Here is a 16021-nt window from a genome sequence, read left to right on the forward strand (position 1 = left end):
TCTGTTGCAATTAGCACCTACAAAACAATGTACAGCAAATAGTATTTTACTGAGAATATTTCTTAACGCGTTGGGCACTGTGGTCTCCTGATAAATCATAGCCGATCATTGTATTTGTCTGGATCTGTTGAATCCTCAGAAGGGATTTCCTTATGGTTCACCCGACTTACCCTGAGCCGCAGTTCCAACCACAGCATCACTTTTAGCTTTCTGCATAATCTTGTTTAATTTAGAGGTGATCCCGGAACACAAAGCTCGTTAGTACGAGAGAAGATCTCACATATATAGAAGCAAAAGAACAGACTGTCAATAGGAAACACATTCTATCTCATTAGCCTGTGTCCTTAGGCTCTTTGTCCCTGATTCGATTTGTATGCTCCCATTATTTTCGATAAGTGCTTTTATAATAGGGGGGATGAAGAGCGATCACTGTATTAGCATGTCATTAGCAGACAGATTTTTAATTAATGTTTCATTGCTCACCGGTCCTTGAAAGCCACAAGCTGTCAATTCGCAGCAGTATCTACGACTGCACTGTCACCAGTGGAGGCTTGGCAATCTCTTTGTAGGCCATTCAGGTCTATGCAAATGAGGAAAAGTACATGCAGAGGGTGGGCCTTAACGAATGCAAATTGCCAACATTGCCAAGTCAGTAACAAGGAGTTGATCGATCAAACAATATAAAACACATACGATTGATCTGCTTACAACTGCAGGCTATCCCGACTGATCATATGCCCAGCATATATGATCAGTGGAGCCACCTCTCAACCCGTGGGACAGCGCAGCGCACAATGTGCACACAATCGATCATACGATCCATCAACGATCGTACGATACCTCACGATGTGCACACATTCGATCGTACGAAATCGTGTATTCGGGCATAGAAATGTTCTGATGAATGGCCAGCAAGATATTAGCGATGACCTAACTGAAGGTCATCCCCACCTACGCCTACTGTGGCTGAAAGATGTTCTGTACACAGCACATTGAATTGGACCTAGGGTTTAACCCTCTGAGTGCCAAGTGGATTTCTCAAAATAGGTGTGAAAATTGCCAAGCAAACATTTTTATGCATCATAATGGACTGTAATGTTACCTTACATAGGAAATACAATCTTTTTTTTTTTTTTTTACAATTTTTTATTTGAATTAATATAACAAGTGTAAGAGAAGTTGGCATTTTTAGCAGATATTTTGAACATCTCTCAGAGACATTGGCGCTCAAAGTGTTAATATACAATAAAAATTGATTGTACTTAACTCCAACAACGCTACAGATGATGCGACAATTGCATTTTGTTGGAGGAATTGTTCAGCCCAGGGGGGTATATTTCAATACCTGTGGGACTGTCAGTGTGATCAAAGGCTATGAAATTAAGTGCTTATGTTCAGTTTAAAAGTTATGGATTATACAAAAGAGCCTTTCCCATTAATTGTTCAGATGTAAGTCTATCCTTAAGCTTTGCCCAAACAATAAAACTACGTATTAGCTCAGATAGTAGTGGTTATAGAAGCTCATTAACCCAAAACTAGAAAAAACTCCTCCACTAAGTAAGATTATAGCCAAGGTGCAGTTCGCCTACAGCAGTGGTAGCCAACCTTAGCCCTCGATGGAGCTAATTAGCTCACTTGTGATTCTGTGAGACCTGCAAAACATGCACTGTTGGTAGCTCTCGAGGACTAGGGTTGGCTACCCCAGGCCTACAGGATGGAGACATTGGGAATCCCGTACCCAACATTAGATTTGACACCCCCTCCTTTTAATCATACCTGAGTATTCTTCCAGAAGTTGTGGGAGACTCCTGATTTTTCAGATAGTCTCCCGCACCAGCAGAAGAGTAGGTAAATCGCCTGTGTTCCAGTGAAGCGGGTAGATGGGGAGAAAGATAACAAAGTTGCTGTGCCGTATGGAGAAGGCAGGGTAAGTGACTTGAAGGTTGGCATTTAGTCCTGCCCCCGATCCACAGACCTGTGAAGCACGGCGGGTTTTCTAGAGTTGGAGTATGGTGCCCAAGTATGTGTCCGACCCATTTTTATTAACTCTTGTGTTCCAGCATAACGAGACCTGGAGTTGAATTGTGTATGTCATGTGGGGTTACAGGAAATAGGAGACTTAGAATTAGCATATTCTTTTTGTGAAGCAACCTCCGACCTGACAATGTGCTAAACCTTTCACCCCCGTATCCCTTGTTGTATAGCACCACCTAGGAGCGACACGTAGATCAGCAGGGAGAGACTCTACAGTATATACATAGATTCCTGAGCAGTTCCATACGGGTTTCTCACTGATTTAGGTCTCCCCACCCTGATTTCTATAGTATGATTGAGGGGCCAAAACTCCCCACCTTAAGTACTGTCAGCAGGTCATGTTTTGTGGATTTCTTTAATTATACACAAGGGACTACTTTTGGGTGTGGAATGGTCCAACAATCAGCATAACGACAGTCATTGCCCCGACATTGGAATACCAACTGCCGGTGCTCTGACAGGGGGGCGAGCGTAAAGAAGCACCTTGTGGGCTTAGGGGCTCGCCACAGGTTCTATTCTTACTCTATGAGGGTTGTGGACCCCCACAAGGGAGGATATCACTGTTATTTGGATTCCGACTGTCGGGCATTTAAACAATCAGGGTTCCGATGTCATTGGAGTACTAACCGTAGGAATCCCGACTGTTGGGCAGTCATCCAGCACCTGCTCGGACTTGTCTAGAAGAGGATCAACCTCAGGGCATCCAGTAACAAGACAACAACCTGTTGAACCTAATTATTAGTTGCCGCTTTCACCCCTAAATCCTGGGTGCCACCCAGGACCCTGAACACTTGATTGGAACCAGGTTTTAGTTTACTTACACCTTTGACACCAGCAGGTGGACCAAGGTTATCGCTATCCACAGAAACCCGAGTCATGGCCCTGGGTGAAACATCTTAATAGGTGCAAATGGCAGGATTGCTGTTCATCTGTAATGCTATAGGCTGCGTTAGCCGTTGTCCATGGATATTGGGCCAAAATGTATGAATTACTGAGAGGACTATACATATGTAGCGCTTCCATCTACAGGACACCACTACCTTCAGCGGGCGGATTTGGTGTCACACCTTAATGCCCTCAGCTAGAGAAAATCAATCAACTCCGGCCTGAAGATTTAAGGTGGCTGTATTTACACAGATGAGCTACGGTCATACCCAAGGGCAACACATTAACTAAACCAACTGGCAGACAGAACTCAGACATTGGTAAACGAATCACTGGGCTTAATTATAAATGTGTGCAAACAACCCCATACATGAAGTATTACTGCCACCTACTGTTACATAATATACACATCTCTGATCCACTTCCGCTTTATTACGGCCATGGAGTGCAATGTTCTCCCCAAAATTTTTTTTTCCAGCTGAGTGGAATGAATTAGCCATTGAGTAGAGGTCTATGCAAAAATAAAGTTTTTTAATCCTTTTAGACACCTAAATATTGCACAAGTAGTTTGTCACAGACAGCTCTCAAAATAGATGATGCCTGCACAGAATGCCAACAGCTCCCAAATGCTGCCCTAATTATCTGGCACCCTGGCTTTTATTCAGGGGAAAGGATTGAAAAAAATCTTACACTTTAAGTAGCAAGCAAGAATTCAGCAAGGCACCTGCATCAACGTAGTAAGCACCAGGAAGTAAACAGGTTATTCAACATTCCAAAAAAACAAAACCCCAAACAAGTATTTTGAATGTACTTTATTATACAAATAGATGTGCAGTACATTTACAAGTGGAGGTGTAGCAACCATTCATCCAGTATTACAGAAAGTGTGTGGTTTCTATGCGAAAGCTCTCCACTTAAGACTTCCATTTTCGTAAACGTCACTCCTAAACCGGTATTACTCCTATAAATATAATAGGGACAGCATGTATATCTCAGTTTTGTCCTGGTTTTGCTTTTCCAGTCCGAAGTCTTCGCTGTAACACCAAGATATAATACAGAGCTGATCATAAATACCATCTGACTACAAACAGGCAATTGTCAGGCATGTGCCCAAGTACATGACCACTGTTTAGTTACCCTCTGACGTCTAACAGTTGATTATGGATTGCAGGAAGAGATCAGGAGTCCCAGGCTATATCTGGGTTGCTGACAGACGATGTCTAGATTTGACACAAGCAGAAAGTCAACACGAGTGTCACAGGGTTTTTGTTTTTAACTTGCATACATATCACCATCTACGTGTAGTCCCACTGGGAACGCAGCAAAGTACCTGTCTTGGAGCATTCTTAGTGCAGCAAGTCATGCAGGACACCAATTATTAAGGGGGGGGGGGGGGGGGGGGGGCATAGTAAATGCGGTTCAGACTTAAAAGCTCTGACAATAGCAGTAGAAGGTACTGTGCTTATGCTAAAAAACGATGATCAGTGCAATTTGAGCAGGCTGAAAATGTCATTTATTTATTTATTTAACTTCTATTGATATTTTGTCCGAACGGTGTTTGGATGCATTCTGTTAGCATTCTCTATAGCATGGGTCCTCAAACTGCGGCCCTCCAGATGTGGTGAAACTACAAATCCCAGCATGCCTTGCCACAGTTTTCCTATAAGGGAGTGTTAAAACTGTGGCAAGGCATGCTGGGAATTGTAGTTTAACAACATCTGGAGGGCCGCAGTTTGAGGACCCATGCTCTATAGCATATTGAGGTGTACAGCCACAACTACACCGGAGGTCTGTAGCGCTATAAAATAAAAAACGTATAACCATTTAAGTACATATCCTGTATACAGCGCCTGATTGAGGATTTTGTAGGTCAACGTTGAAGTGCATGTACATAGCTTATTTTCAGTTAGTTTTACCTAGAATATCGATCAGATGGTGGTCATTTCTGTCGGTTATCGCTGCAATTTCTTGGCATAACAGCCGTCAGTTCATAAGAAACTAACAGAAAGTTACCACAAAACGCCATTTGGTTTTCAAAGGCAAATTCATTAAGGCTCTGATTCTGCACAGGGGAACCAATGGTATTCTACTGCACATGTGCATAATGGTTTATGCGTATGTGGAGGGCCCCTGGGCGAACGGCCCCTGCGACTTGCATAGTCGCCGGGGCGGTGTTACAAGGAGTCAGTAAGCTGCGAGCTTCACAGCTTACAGAGTCAATCAGAACCAGGGCCTAAGTTCATGAACCACCATCACTTTGTGTGAACAGAACTTTGCGTGTACAATTCTCTAACGGGTCGATGCCATTTTCTGGCAGTCAAACACTCCACTCTCTTTGGAAAAGCTCATTGGATCATAAGCCATCTCATTGTTTCGTATTAATCATCCAATAAGCAAACATGGCGCACACCCGTCCAAGCCATAACTTATACCCCTTTTACACCGCCGCAAAATCACTTTTTTTTCCCCCCCTTGTGGACCCGGGTCAGCAGCGTTGTAAAAGGGGTTACCATGTGTCACTTTACACAGGACTTCTACCCAGGTCCTGACCAGGGTAGAACATGGGCAGGACTTGGGTAGAGGGTATGCCGGGTCATCTGACTTCCATTTACTGCAATGGGGGTGCACATGGAGGTTGGGTGGGGGGCATACACAGCCTTTACTGCTGTCCTGTGCAGACAGCAGTGGAGGCAGGGAGGAGGTAATGGATGCCTGTGTGCGGCATCCATTCACCTTGCGGACGTGGGCTGGGATCATGGAGGCTGCTTGCAGCGCACCTTGGTGCTGTGCTTGCCCCCAGCATGGTAGTCCGGGACCCGGCGATCGGAGATAAGGTCATCTCCAAGTGCCATCCCCATTTACACGGTGGGTCAGCACCGCAGTGTGAACCAAAATCCATGATCCAACCTGGCTTGAAACAGTGTTCCAAATACCAGGTAGGATCCAGGATTTTGGTGTAAAAGGGGTAAAGCTGTAATGCTAGTGCCATCACAAGACCACACCCTACTTTACCAGCGCCAAACCAATGGATGAGCAAGATACGGGAATCCTGTGATAGTGCAGGGATACCAGGTTTAAAAAAAAAAAAAAATTAATAAAAGGCTGGGGGATGTCAAGGTTTCTTACAGACTTTGTATTGGTGGGATGAAAGCCGCCATGCTTGCGAGGAGTCACCTGTAAAGAGAAAGGCAGTTAGGAAAGATGTACGGTGTACCTGCATCCGCTACACACAGAAATCTCAGCAGTGTTGCAGTTCCAGTGTTTACAGGAGAAAACTTGGTTCTGTAAATAATATCAATCTGCATTTATCTATCTGTTGATCGATTGATAATAACATGGTAAGGTTATTATCTCCGCGGCAACAGAACTGGGGTTGTTAGAGGAACATAGCACTTCGTCCTGATAAAGCTTGCACAGTGAAATCTCGGCTTCCTCTAGAATATACTCTCTCTGCAACTCTGGAGACCCGAGTACATTTAACTCCTGGCCAAGACGAGACTGCAGATTGTACCGGGACAATTACCTGTAACTGGTTAAAGCCAAACAGTTTAACTAGTTATACAATTTTCATTGAAAGACAACCTTTTGTTATTTTGAAACCTCTCCGCAGCTCTGGAAACGTGGACATCTATAACCGCCATGGATTGTCTCCCAGAATGCACATCATCACCCACATATTACCAATCTTCAAAGTGCTTCCACCACCAAAACACTGCAGTACGGCTAAATTTACCTCTGACATAACATTTAATTTACGCTTTTTTCCAAATTTAACACAAAATTCAATCACATCTCAGATGTACTCACAGACATGTCTTCCGCATCCACCATGATGAAACATATGAGGATCTTCCATTTGCAGTGACCAATGACTGCTACGGCAGTCCAGCCGCAGGTTCAGAGACATCGATAGAGGAGCTTCACAATAACTAGCTTAGTGGTGCCACTTCTACCTATGGGACAAACCCCCCCCCCCCCTCTTGGCTACATTTGCTCCAGGACTACAGCTAGCAACAGCCCTTGATAAAGCGCCTTTAGTGCCCAAAACTACACCTCACCGGGCACTGACCAGCCCACGCTACGAAACCCCCTCCGGGCACTGACCGGCCCACGCTACGAAACCCCCTCCGGGCACTGACCGGCCCACGCTACATACCCCCACACCCCTCTTCCAGGCACTGACCGGCCCACGCTACATACCCCCACACCCCTCTTTCAGGCACTGACCGGCCCACGCTACATGCTCCCAAACCCCTCTTGCAGACACTGACCGGCCCACGCTACATACACCCAAACCCCCTCCGGGCACTGACCGGCCCACGCTACATACACCCAAACCCCCTCCGGGCACTGACCGGCCCACACTACATACACCCAAACCCCCTCCGGGCACTGACCGGCCCTCGCTACATACACCCAAACCCCCTCCGGGCACTGACCGGCCCACGCTACATACACCCAAACCCCCTCTGGGCACTGACCAGCCCATGCTACATACCCCCACTCCAAGCACTGACCGACCCACGCTACATACTACCAAACCCCCTCCGGGCACTGACCGGCCCACGCTACATGCCCCCAAACCCCCTTGGGGCACTGACCGGCCCACGCTACATACCCCCACTCCAAGCACTGACCGACCCACGCTACATACTCCAAAACCCTCTCCGGGCACTGACCAGTCGACGCTACATACTCCCAAACCCCCCACGCTATATACCCCCCACACCGGGCACCGGCAGGCTACACAGCAAACACAAGCCAGGTACTGACCTATCCACGCTGCACATTCCCCGGCCACCCTACACACACCAGCCTGGTAGTGGCCGGCTACGCTGCGTACTTCCTCACCCATCCGGTACTCGTACTACTCCCCGGCCACGATCTGCACCAGGACGCTGGGAGAAGCCGCATGCCTCCTCCCGCTCCCTGCTCCCTGAGCCCTCGCTGCTCCGTCCTCACTCTCACAGGCCAGCCGGGCCGGCCAGCACAGTCACACACACTCTCTCGCTGCCGCCGCAAATACTCAGCTTATAGATCCAGCCACACCTCCTGACCCCGTGTCAGCCAATAGCTGTGACTGTGGGCGGGGTTGTGAGGTGAACGGGAGGACGGGAGCCCGGTTGGGACATTTCGCGAAGGTCGCGCTCGCGTTACGGCGCTGCGATGAGTTGGTGCCTGCATCGTGTGTCCGCGGCTCTCCGGAGACCCGCAGCCCTCGGCCGCCGCCTGCTCAGCCAGGACACCAGCGCCCGGGAGCACCTGGACGGCCTGGTGAAGAAGGACAAGGTGGTCGTGTTCATCAAGGGCACGCCGGCCCAGCCTATGTGCGGCTTCAGCAACGCTGTGGTGCAGATCCTCCGCATGCACGGAGTGGACGACTACGCGGCCTATAATGTGCTGCAGGACCAGGAGCTCCGGCAGGGTGAGCAGACCTCCCCGGGGGCACCTGTATAGTATAGGGGGGAGGTGGCCGGGGGAGATAAGTACAGTATGGGGGAGACCACCTGCTGTATAGTATAAGGGAGGGGGTGACCTGTATAGCCTGGGGGGAGGTGGCTAGGGGAGATCAGTACAGTATGGGGGGAGACCACCTGTATAGTAAAGGAGGGGGTGTGGTGCTGGGGGAGACCTGTATAGCCCTGGGGGGAGGTGGCTGGGGGAGATCAGTACAGTATGGGGGGAGACCACCCTGTATAGGATAAGGAGGGGGGAGGTGGCGGGGAGATCAGTACAGTATGGGGGGAGACCACCTGTATAGTATAAGGGAGGGGGGTGGTGGCTGGGGGAGGCTACTATATATAGTATAAGGGAGGGGGAGATAGGACAGTAATGGGGGTTGAGACCACCTGTATAGTATAATGGAGGGGTGGTTTCTGGGGTGGGGAGACCTGTACAGTATAAGGGGAGACCACCTGTATAGTATAAGGGAGGGGGTTGTGTCTGGTGGGAGACCTGAATAGTCTGGGGGGAGATCAGTACAGTACAGGGGAGACCACCACAGTACGGGGGAACCACCTGTATAGTATAAGGGAGGTGGGTGGTGGCTGGGGGAGGCCACCTGTATAGTATAAGGGAGGGGGTGTGTGGCTGGGGGAGACCTGTATAGTAGAGGGGGGAGGTGGCTCTTGCACAATAATGTCATTGGTGTTATTGTGCATATCGTTTGCCTTCATAGCATAGTGGTGTGAACGGGGTCTGTCTGGGGAAGAGGGACAGACGGTTGGGGAGACCTCTATGAAGATAGCCTGTGTTTGGTCCAGCAGGGCAGTAACTGGACAGACTGTATGGGCTGAAGCATTTTCATCTCCCTCTTCAGCTGCCGGCTTTACACATAAATGCACTTTGAGCAGATTACTGCTCTGTGCTGTTTATTGTGTGAATTTGCCATGTGCTTCATATAGATTCTTATAGCTTATTACACTGTAATCGCACCCTAGTACTACCTGATGTGTCCCCAGTGACAGGGGAGTATTATGTGTGTGATTGTGCAATGCTTGCTCACATGGCATCCTATCAAGATCTGCCTATAACAGCTGACGAACTGTGACTATACATTTTTACCACCGACCTTAGCAGAGACAGCCGGCACCTACAATACATTCCCAGCCCTGAGTCATCTTTTTTCGTATAAGAGAAATGTTTTCCCATCAGCGCATCAAGAGGTATCAGCAATAAGACTTGAACACGACACAATCATAGAACATTGAGACATTAGTTGCATACATTTGCAAATATATGGATAAGCCACCAGTCTGTGCTATAACTTCTCTGATATATTGGTGGTCCCTAATGCTACATGATCAGCACCCCCGCTGGGTTATATAATTGATTGTTCTGCCATAATTGCTTATAGTTTCTGGTGTGCTGGGGGGAAAACATTTCTCTTTTCCTGAGTATACTCGCCTAACCCATATCGGGATGTGTTCTGACCACTGGCATCCTGACCACCGGTACAAAGTGCGTTGGTAGTAATCATGAAAACAAGACGGCAGTGCAGAAGAATTTTCAGAACATGTCATCGAAAACTAACGTTGTTGAAATATATAGTCCCAACCACAGAGTGTCGGCTGTGACACCCAACCGTTGGCTGGTCAGTGGGGAGAAGATCGTACAGGGAGGAAGGGAAAAGCACATGAGATGAGGACACAGCTAGTGAAAGCTTGCAATGTATAGATAAGGGGAAGATAGGCAGGGGTGACAGAGGAGAGAGTGAGCGAGGAGTATAGAGCAGCGGGTCTCGGTACAAGCTGTAATACTTAGTTTACGTTGTCTCCCCGACGTCTGACTATCTGAAAAAGATCCAAACTGGTCAGTCCAAACCCCTTTATTGAGTTCTGCGCAACATAGGGCCCTCTGAGCCTTCACCTGTGGCCCCCAGCTGCTACCTGCTTTACTGTCAGACTTGCTTGCTACAGCATGCAAAATGTGCTTCTGTATTAATGAGATGAAGGGTAAAGGGAATGTTGTGCATTTTACAGGGCCATGCTGCAGAAGGGTATGGATCATATGGTTGACACCACTAGGTTGACAATCAAAAGGTCGACATGAGGTTTTTCACTGATTCTTGACCCGATTGTTGACACAGTTGACATGTACACTAAAACGTAGCACGACATCCCCGCGCTGCGGGTTAAAACCCCCATGTCGACCTAATGCTTCTGTCGACCTTGTTCCATGTCGATCTTTCAGTATGTTGACCTAGTGGTGTCGACCAAATGACTCTCGACCAACTTATGGTTGACCAACCGACCAGATCCCCTGCAGAATGCCCCATGGCCACTCCCGTATGTATGCACTTGCCTATGTCGGGTCCTTCTGTCCGTGATATCACTGGGTACACATGTTGTTTAGTACATACCCAGCTTTAGTGTTCACTCCAGGCCTGGAGTGGGGCAGGGCATCTGGGCATCAGTAGTTCAGTATTGCGCGCTCCTGAAAAGGGGATGTGTCCTGAAGACGCATCTTTTACATCACTGTAGGGGGCATGGCCAGCTCTGACTGGTATGCTGGGCAGTTCCAAAGCTCTCCCTGAAGCGCCATGCATGTTTGATCCAATCAGATTCAAGGTATTATTTCTGTAAGAAAAAAATTATAGATGAGCAACAGCAGCGTTTTTAATTTTAGAGGCTTTAGTAAATCTGCCTCCAGGTTCCTCTTGGTTTAGTGAGGTTACAAGTACAACAAAGGTGCCACTGTACTGCAGTGCGTTTCTGGGAAGATGGACTACCGGTAGCCTATCGTAGCACTTACGGCAGTACGGTTCACCGTAACGGCCTACTTTAGTGATACTTATTCTTTTTCGTAAAGTAAACTTTGATAATACATGTAATATTTAATGGTGTTCCCAAAGATCACATACAAAGTGTGACTTCCATCCACCAATATGTGATTCCTTTAAATCCCCTGAAATCTCCACTAATCTACAACCAGCTTACAGTGCTGACCTGTTAGATCTTTTGGGGGTCATACTTATACTTAGTGGGTTTCTGTCTGCAACCTCCGGGATAAGGCAGCCAAGTTGGCTCAACTGCAATGATTTGCCGATCTGTATTCAATCATGGGCATTTTCGCATGTTTTCCAGTGTATTCCTCATACATTTTCACTCTTCTTCTTTGGCTTGGGTGAAAACTGACCCAAAATTAGGCGAAAATGTCCGCACGTACAACAAAACCCTTAACTCTGTGGCAAATTCACGGTCAACATGGTTTTTGCCGTCCTGGATTTTTCACAATAAATTGGCGTGGATAATGAAATGGGCGCATCTCATTTGCCCTAAAAACATGTGACTATTGCTAAATTGAACACCCCTCTTAGCAGTAAATTTACTAGCGCTTCTAAAAGTCAAAAGTAGCAACGTTGCCCATAGCAACTAATGAGATTCTAGCTATAATTTCTCTATTGCACCCTACAGAATTATAGACCGCATCACTTTTCATTTTTAGAAGTTTTAAAAAACTTTCCCTATATTTTTTGTCTTAGGTGGAATGCTTAAATATATTTTGCGTGTATACATTGTTTAATGTTTATGCATTTGTCGTATGATGTTTTTTGCTGTGGACATTCTTTGGCTTTAAAAAACAAAAACAAAGAATGACCGTGAGATATTTTCAGATCAGATGCTGTCACCATTAAGTTTCCATTGGAGCAAGGTCTTCGCCTGCCCTTGAAATACACTTGCTTGTTCCCCAGCCTCTGGCCCTTATTGCTTGTAACCTAACCCAATGACTGGGCCGGCTGTTTACTCCAGTCTGCGTTACGTGTTACCATGCAGCAGGAGAATCGGTACTTGTGTATTATCACGGCGCCCACTAAGCTATTAGGGAAATCGCATCACATAGGCCATTGTAAGTGCCGTGCGATGCGATCCGATTTTCCTATGTAATGTATTCAGTGCTCTTTTATTTATAATGTATAGGGTGTACAATGCCATTAGGTATACAATAATGACATACAATGAGGTTTTATGGACCCCCCCCCCCCCCACTATCCACGCCACCCCGAAGTGTGGCAAGCGGCAGCGGGACGCGTCCTTCGACCTTTTCATACCCCTGCTATCCATGTTGGCGTGGAGTTGATTTTACATAGTCTGGCGAGCGCAGTGAGGCACCGAGCCCGAAGCGTGGCAAACGCACGCGGAATACATGTTAAGTAATCCGCGTCCCCTTGCGGAGCTTGCCACGCTTCGGGCTCGGTGACTCACTGCGCTCGCCGCACTATGTAAAATCAACTCCACGCCGACGTGGATAGTAAGGGTATGAAAAGGTTGGAGGACGTGTTCCGCCTCCGCTCGCCACGCTTCACGGTGACGTGGATAGTGGGTTGGTGCCTAAAACCTCATTGTGTGTCATACAATGATATAATTGTATAGGTAATGTAATGGCGTCGTACACCCTACACATGCGGGAGGTGCGATGCGATCCCCCGGGGCTAAGAGAGCAGTGAATAAATTACATAGGAAAATCTGATCGCACGGCCGTTGCAATGGCCCGTGCGATGCGATTTTCCTACGGTGCCGTACGTAAGAAACTTGGGCGCCGTGATAATACACAAGTACCGGAGAAACCTCCGGCCTTGGGTATACCTCCCATCTAGGCCCTGCCAAGTACATTCCTGCTAGATTTGATGAGCTCTGAGAATCAGACACTTGGATTCTGTAGCACAACTTTAACTCTCTCCCCTTCTTCTTTCTCTTGTCTATATGCACTGATTCCGAAGTCCTCTAAAACCAATGTTTCTTCCGTTGCAGGAGTGAAGAATTACTCCAATTGGCCCACCATACCGCAGGTGTATCTAAACGGAGAGTTTGTAGGCGGCTGCGACATCCTCCTCCAGATGCACCAAAACGGAGACCTGGTAGAAGAACTAAAGAAACTGGGAATCCGTTCCGCGCTTTTAGACGCAACACCGAGTCAAGAGAAAAAGTAACCGGCCAGGCATCCACTTTATAGACTATCTGCAGTTAAGTGACGATGTAACGGTCTCGTATACACCACAGAAGCCTTACTTACCACGGTGAACTATTGTCCTCGTCCTCTATTGTCCACTCGCGTTACGGAACGTCTGCCGAAACAAGCCAGCACTTCAAGCTCTTCAGTTGCTGATTGGGTATTCCGCTTTCCCGTAGCTTCCAATGTGCAGCGAGTAATGTAATGTCTTGTAAAATAGTCAGACAATGACCACTGTTCTATAGAGAAATGATTTTGTCCTTCTAGAATGTATTATAGACAATAAACTACTTATATACGAGGAAGAGTTCAATGTGTTCCTCTTTATCGCTGTTCTGGGGTAATGGCGCTAGCGTTAAAAAGGTTGACATGGGCAAGGTGGATGGTGCTTCAGGCATTGTGCCTCGCTACGTTTGGCCCACTATATTGTATTGATACTTGTTTAGTTTCACGGTGCCCGATATATCGGATGCGATATCGGCTGATATATTGATGCGATCCGATTTTATTTTTTACCTGTTCATAACCCCACTATCCACTACGCATGGAGTTGATTTTATATAGTGTAACGAGTGCAGTAATCTGCGTCCCCTCGCGGGGCTTGCCGCACTTCGCGCTCGCCAAGCTATATAAAATCAACTCCATGCGTAGTGGATAGAGGGGTTATGAACAGGTAAAAAATCGCAGCGGATCGCATCGATATATCGGCAGATATCGCATCCGATATATATCGGGCACCGTGAAACAAAACAAGTACCTTTTATTGTCCCTAGTGGATGGTAGGGTATGAAATACCGCCTGTCGGCTGAAAAAAAATAATCCACGTCAGCCTTTTTACTGTCAACCGTGCCCATGTTGACCTAATACTTGTGTTGACCTAATGACTACATCGACCATCTGTGGTGTCGACCTAAGCCCATGTTGACCTTTAGTGATCGACCCAATGCATGTCGACCTTAGATGTGTCGACCGTATACCTGTCATAAGATACTTATTGCATTCTAATACACATTGTTCACTTTCATCTCAAAACCCAACACTCATCCGGCCCCTCTGCTAAGTACTAATGCAGGACAGGTTTACAGGATTTTCTGGTAAGCATAACTAGTAACTCCCATAAGGGGCGCATTTACCATTAGAGAGATGCCGTGAGATGACATTGCCGCACATCACGTTGCGGTATTCTGCAATACCGCCGGGATGTCTCAAAGTGGAGGTGCTGGGAGCAGAAAGAGGCTGACTTGGCGATCAGCAGCTACAGTGGTAGAAGTAGCTTCGCACATTGAAGACACTCCCCTATATTCAACCGGCCAATAAGTGTTCCTGAAGGCGGGCAAGTGCTTCTTCACTGACCTGGGGGGAGGGATCTCTACCTTTTCAGATGCTAATGCTGTTTTAACAATGCGTTAAGCTGGCCATACATCTACAGATCGATTGTCAGATTGGGCTGGTTAGAACAAAAACTTGGTAGTATCTGAGTGACCGTTTTTGGCAGTTTTCCAGCATTTCAAAGCAAATGGCCAACTGTCATTTGCTCTCATCCATCATTTTGTTCCAACCAGCCCAATCACACAATCGATCTGTAGATGTATGGCCAGCTTTAGTTGTGGTGAACAAGATCTGAATGTAAAATGATTTCGGATCTTGATACATTTGAGAAGATTGCAGTTCCGGCTGGAAAGATGGGAACTGCGGTAAATACAACACATGCATTGTCTGTCCCCCCTGATTTCTCTGAAACCAAAGCAGTAGCAGATTGATACATTTAAGAGATACTTAAAAATGCTTATAACGAATGGATGGAGTTTATCCCTGATACTGTGTGTTTTTGTATGAAAACGGGAATTTTTTTTTCTGAAAAGAAAGGCCCTTAATTGGGAAACAATTGCGGGTCCACACGTCAACAACCCCGTAATTGTATAGAACACTGCAGATAGATAAAAATCAGGTAGGTGGATATGTTTCTGGTAAAACCTCTTAAGGAACCAGCCACACCACACCCGAATTGCTGGGTTTGGCATTATAAAGATACAAGCATGTGAGCTATTGTACGATTAAACACAGTGTGAAGTTTCACTACAGCGAGAGTATATGCTGCCCTCTAGTGGAAAATGATGGCACCACATTTAACTTGGATTGTGAAGGGTGAGTCTCACTTGTTTCGTTTTTCTCTTTACAAATATTGCTGGGACCTAGCGCAGTGACAAAGCCTGCTCCATCGTCGTGGAACTGCCATGCATTGTCACCCATTCACATCAGGCTCCCTCTGCCCACAGACTTCATATACTACAATTTAAAAATTTTGCTTCTGATTTAGAATACCTTCTAAGCACCCACCGCCGCCCCGCACCGACCCTCCCCCTCACCTGTGTCCGGGCAGCACAGAGCTGTGCTGCCCGGACCTGTGACCACCTCCTCCCTGCACTATGATCCTCTTCCGGGTGCAGGGAGGAGGAGAGCCCGGCGCAGCAGCGCCGGATAAGGGGGGGAGCCGCTGGGACCCGGCGACTCTCACCGCAAAGGACAGCTCTTAACGCAAGAGCTGTCCTTTGTCATAATTATCGCATATGTTAGAACATATGCAATAATTATGTATGCGAAGGGGGGCGGAGCTGGGCTGCGATCCCCCCTAGGATCCAGGAATAAACTACAT

At 47.2% G+C, this 16021-nt stretch overlaps 1 protein-coding gene, 1 long non-coding RNA gene and 1 other non-coding gene across 3 annotated transcripts; 1 reads left to right on the top strand and 2 right to left on the bottom strand.

Annotated features, from left to right (window-relative positions):
* Positions 1-3716: 3716 nt before the first annotated feature.
* Positions 3717-8102, bottom strand: LOC146050588 (uncharacterized). Its single transcript, XR_014466339.1, has 2 exons — positions 6727-8102; positions 3717-6093 (listed from the first exon to the last, which is right to left on the bottom strand). It is a non-coding gene; the product is annotated as an uncharacterized LOC146050588 (long non-coding RNA).
* Positions 6162-6426, bottom strand: LOC146050935 (small Cajal body-specific RNA 13). Its single transcript, XR_014466384.1, has one exon.
* Positions 8035-13669, top strand: GLRX5 (glutaredoxin 5). The gene is made up of 2 exons (XM_083167667.1): positions 8035-8344; positions 13170-13669. The coding sequence occupies exons 1-2, from the start codon at positions 8086-8088 to the stop codon at positions 13346-13348; spliced, it is 438 nt and encodes a 145-aa protein (XP_083023793.1). The 5' UTR covers positions 8035-8085; the 3' UTR covers positions 13349-13669.
* The last annotated feature ends 2352 nt before the right edge of the window (positions 13670-16021 follow it).

Source organism: Crinia signifera, chromosome 12, assembly GCF_055691185.1.
Source record: "Crinia signifera chromosome 12, ASM5569118v1, whole genome shotgun sequence".
Classification (NCBI taxonomy): Eukaryota; Metazoa; Chordata; class Amphibia; order Anura; family Myobatrachidae; genus Crinia; species Crinia signifera.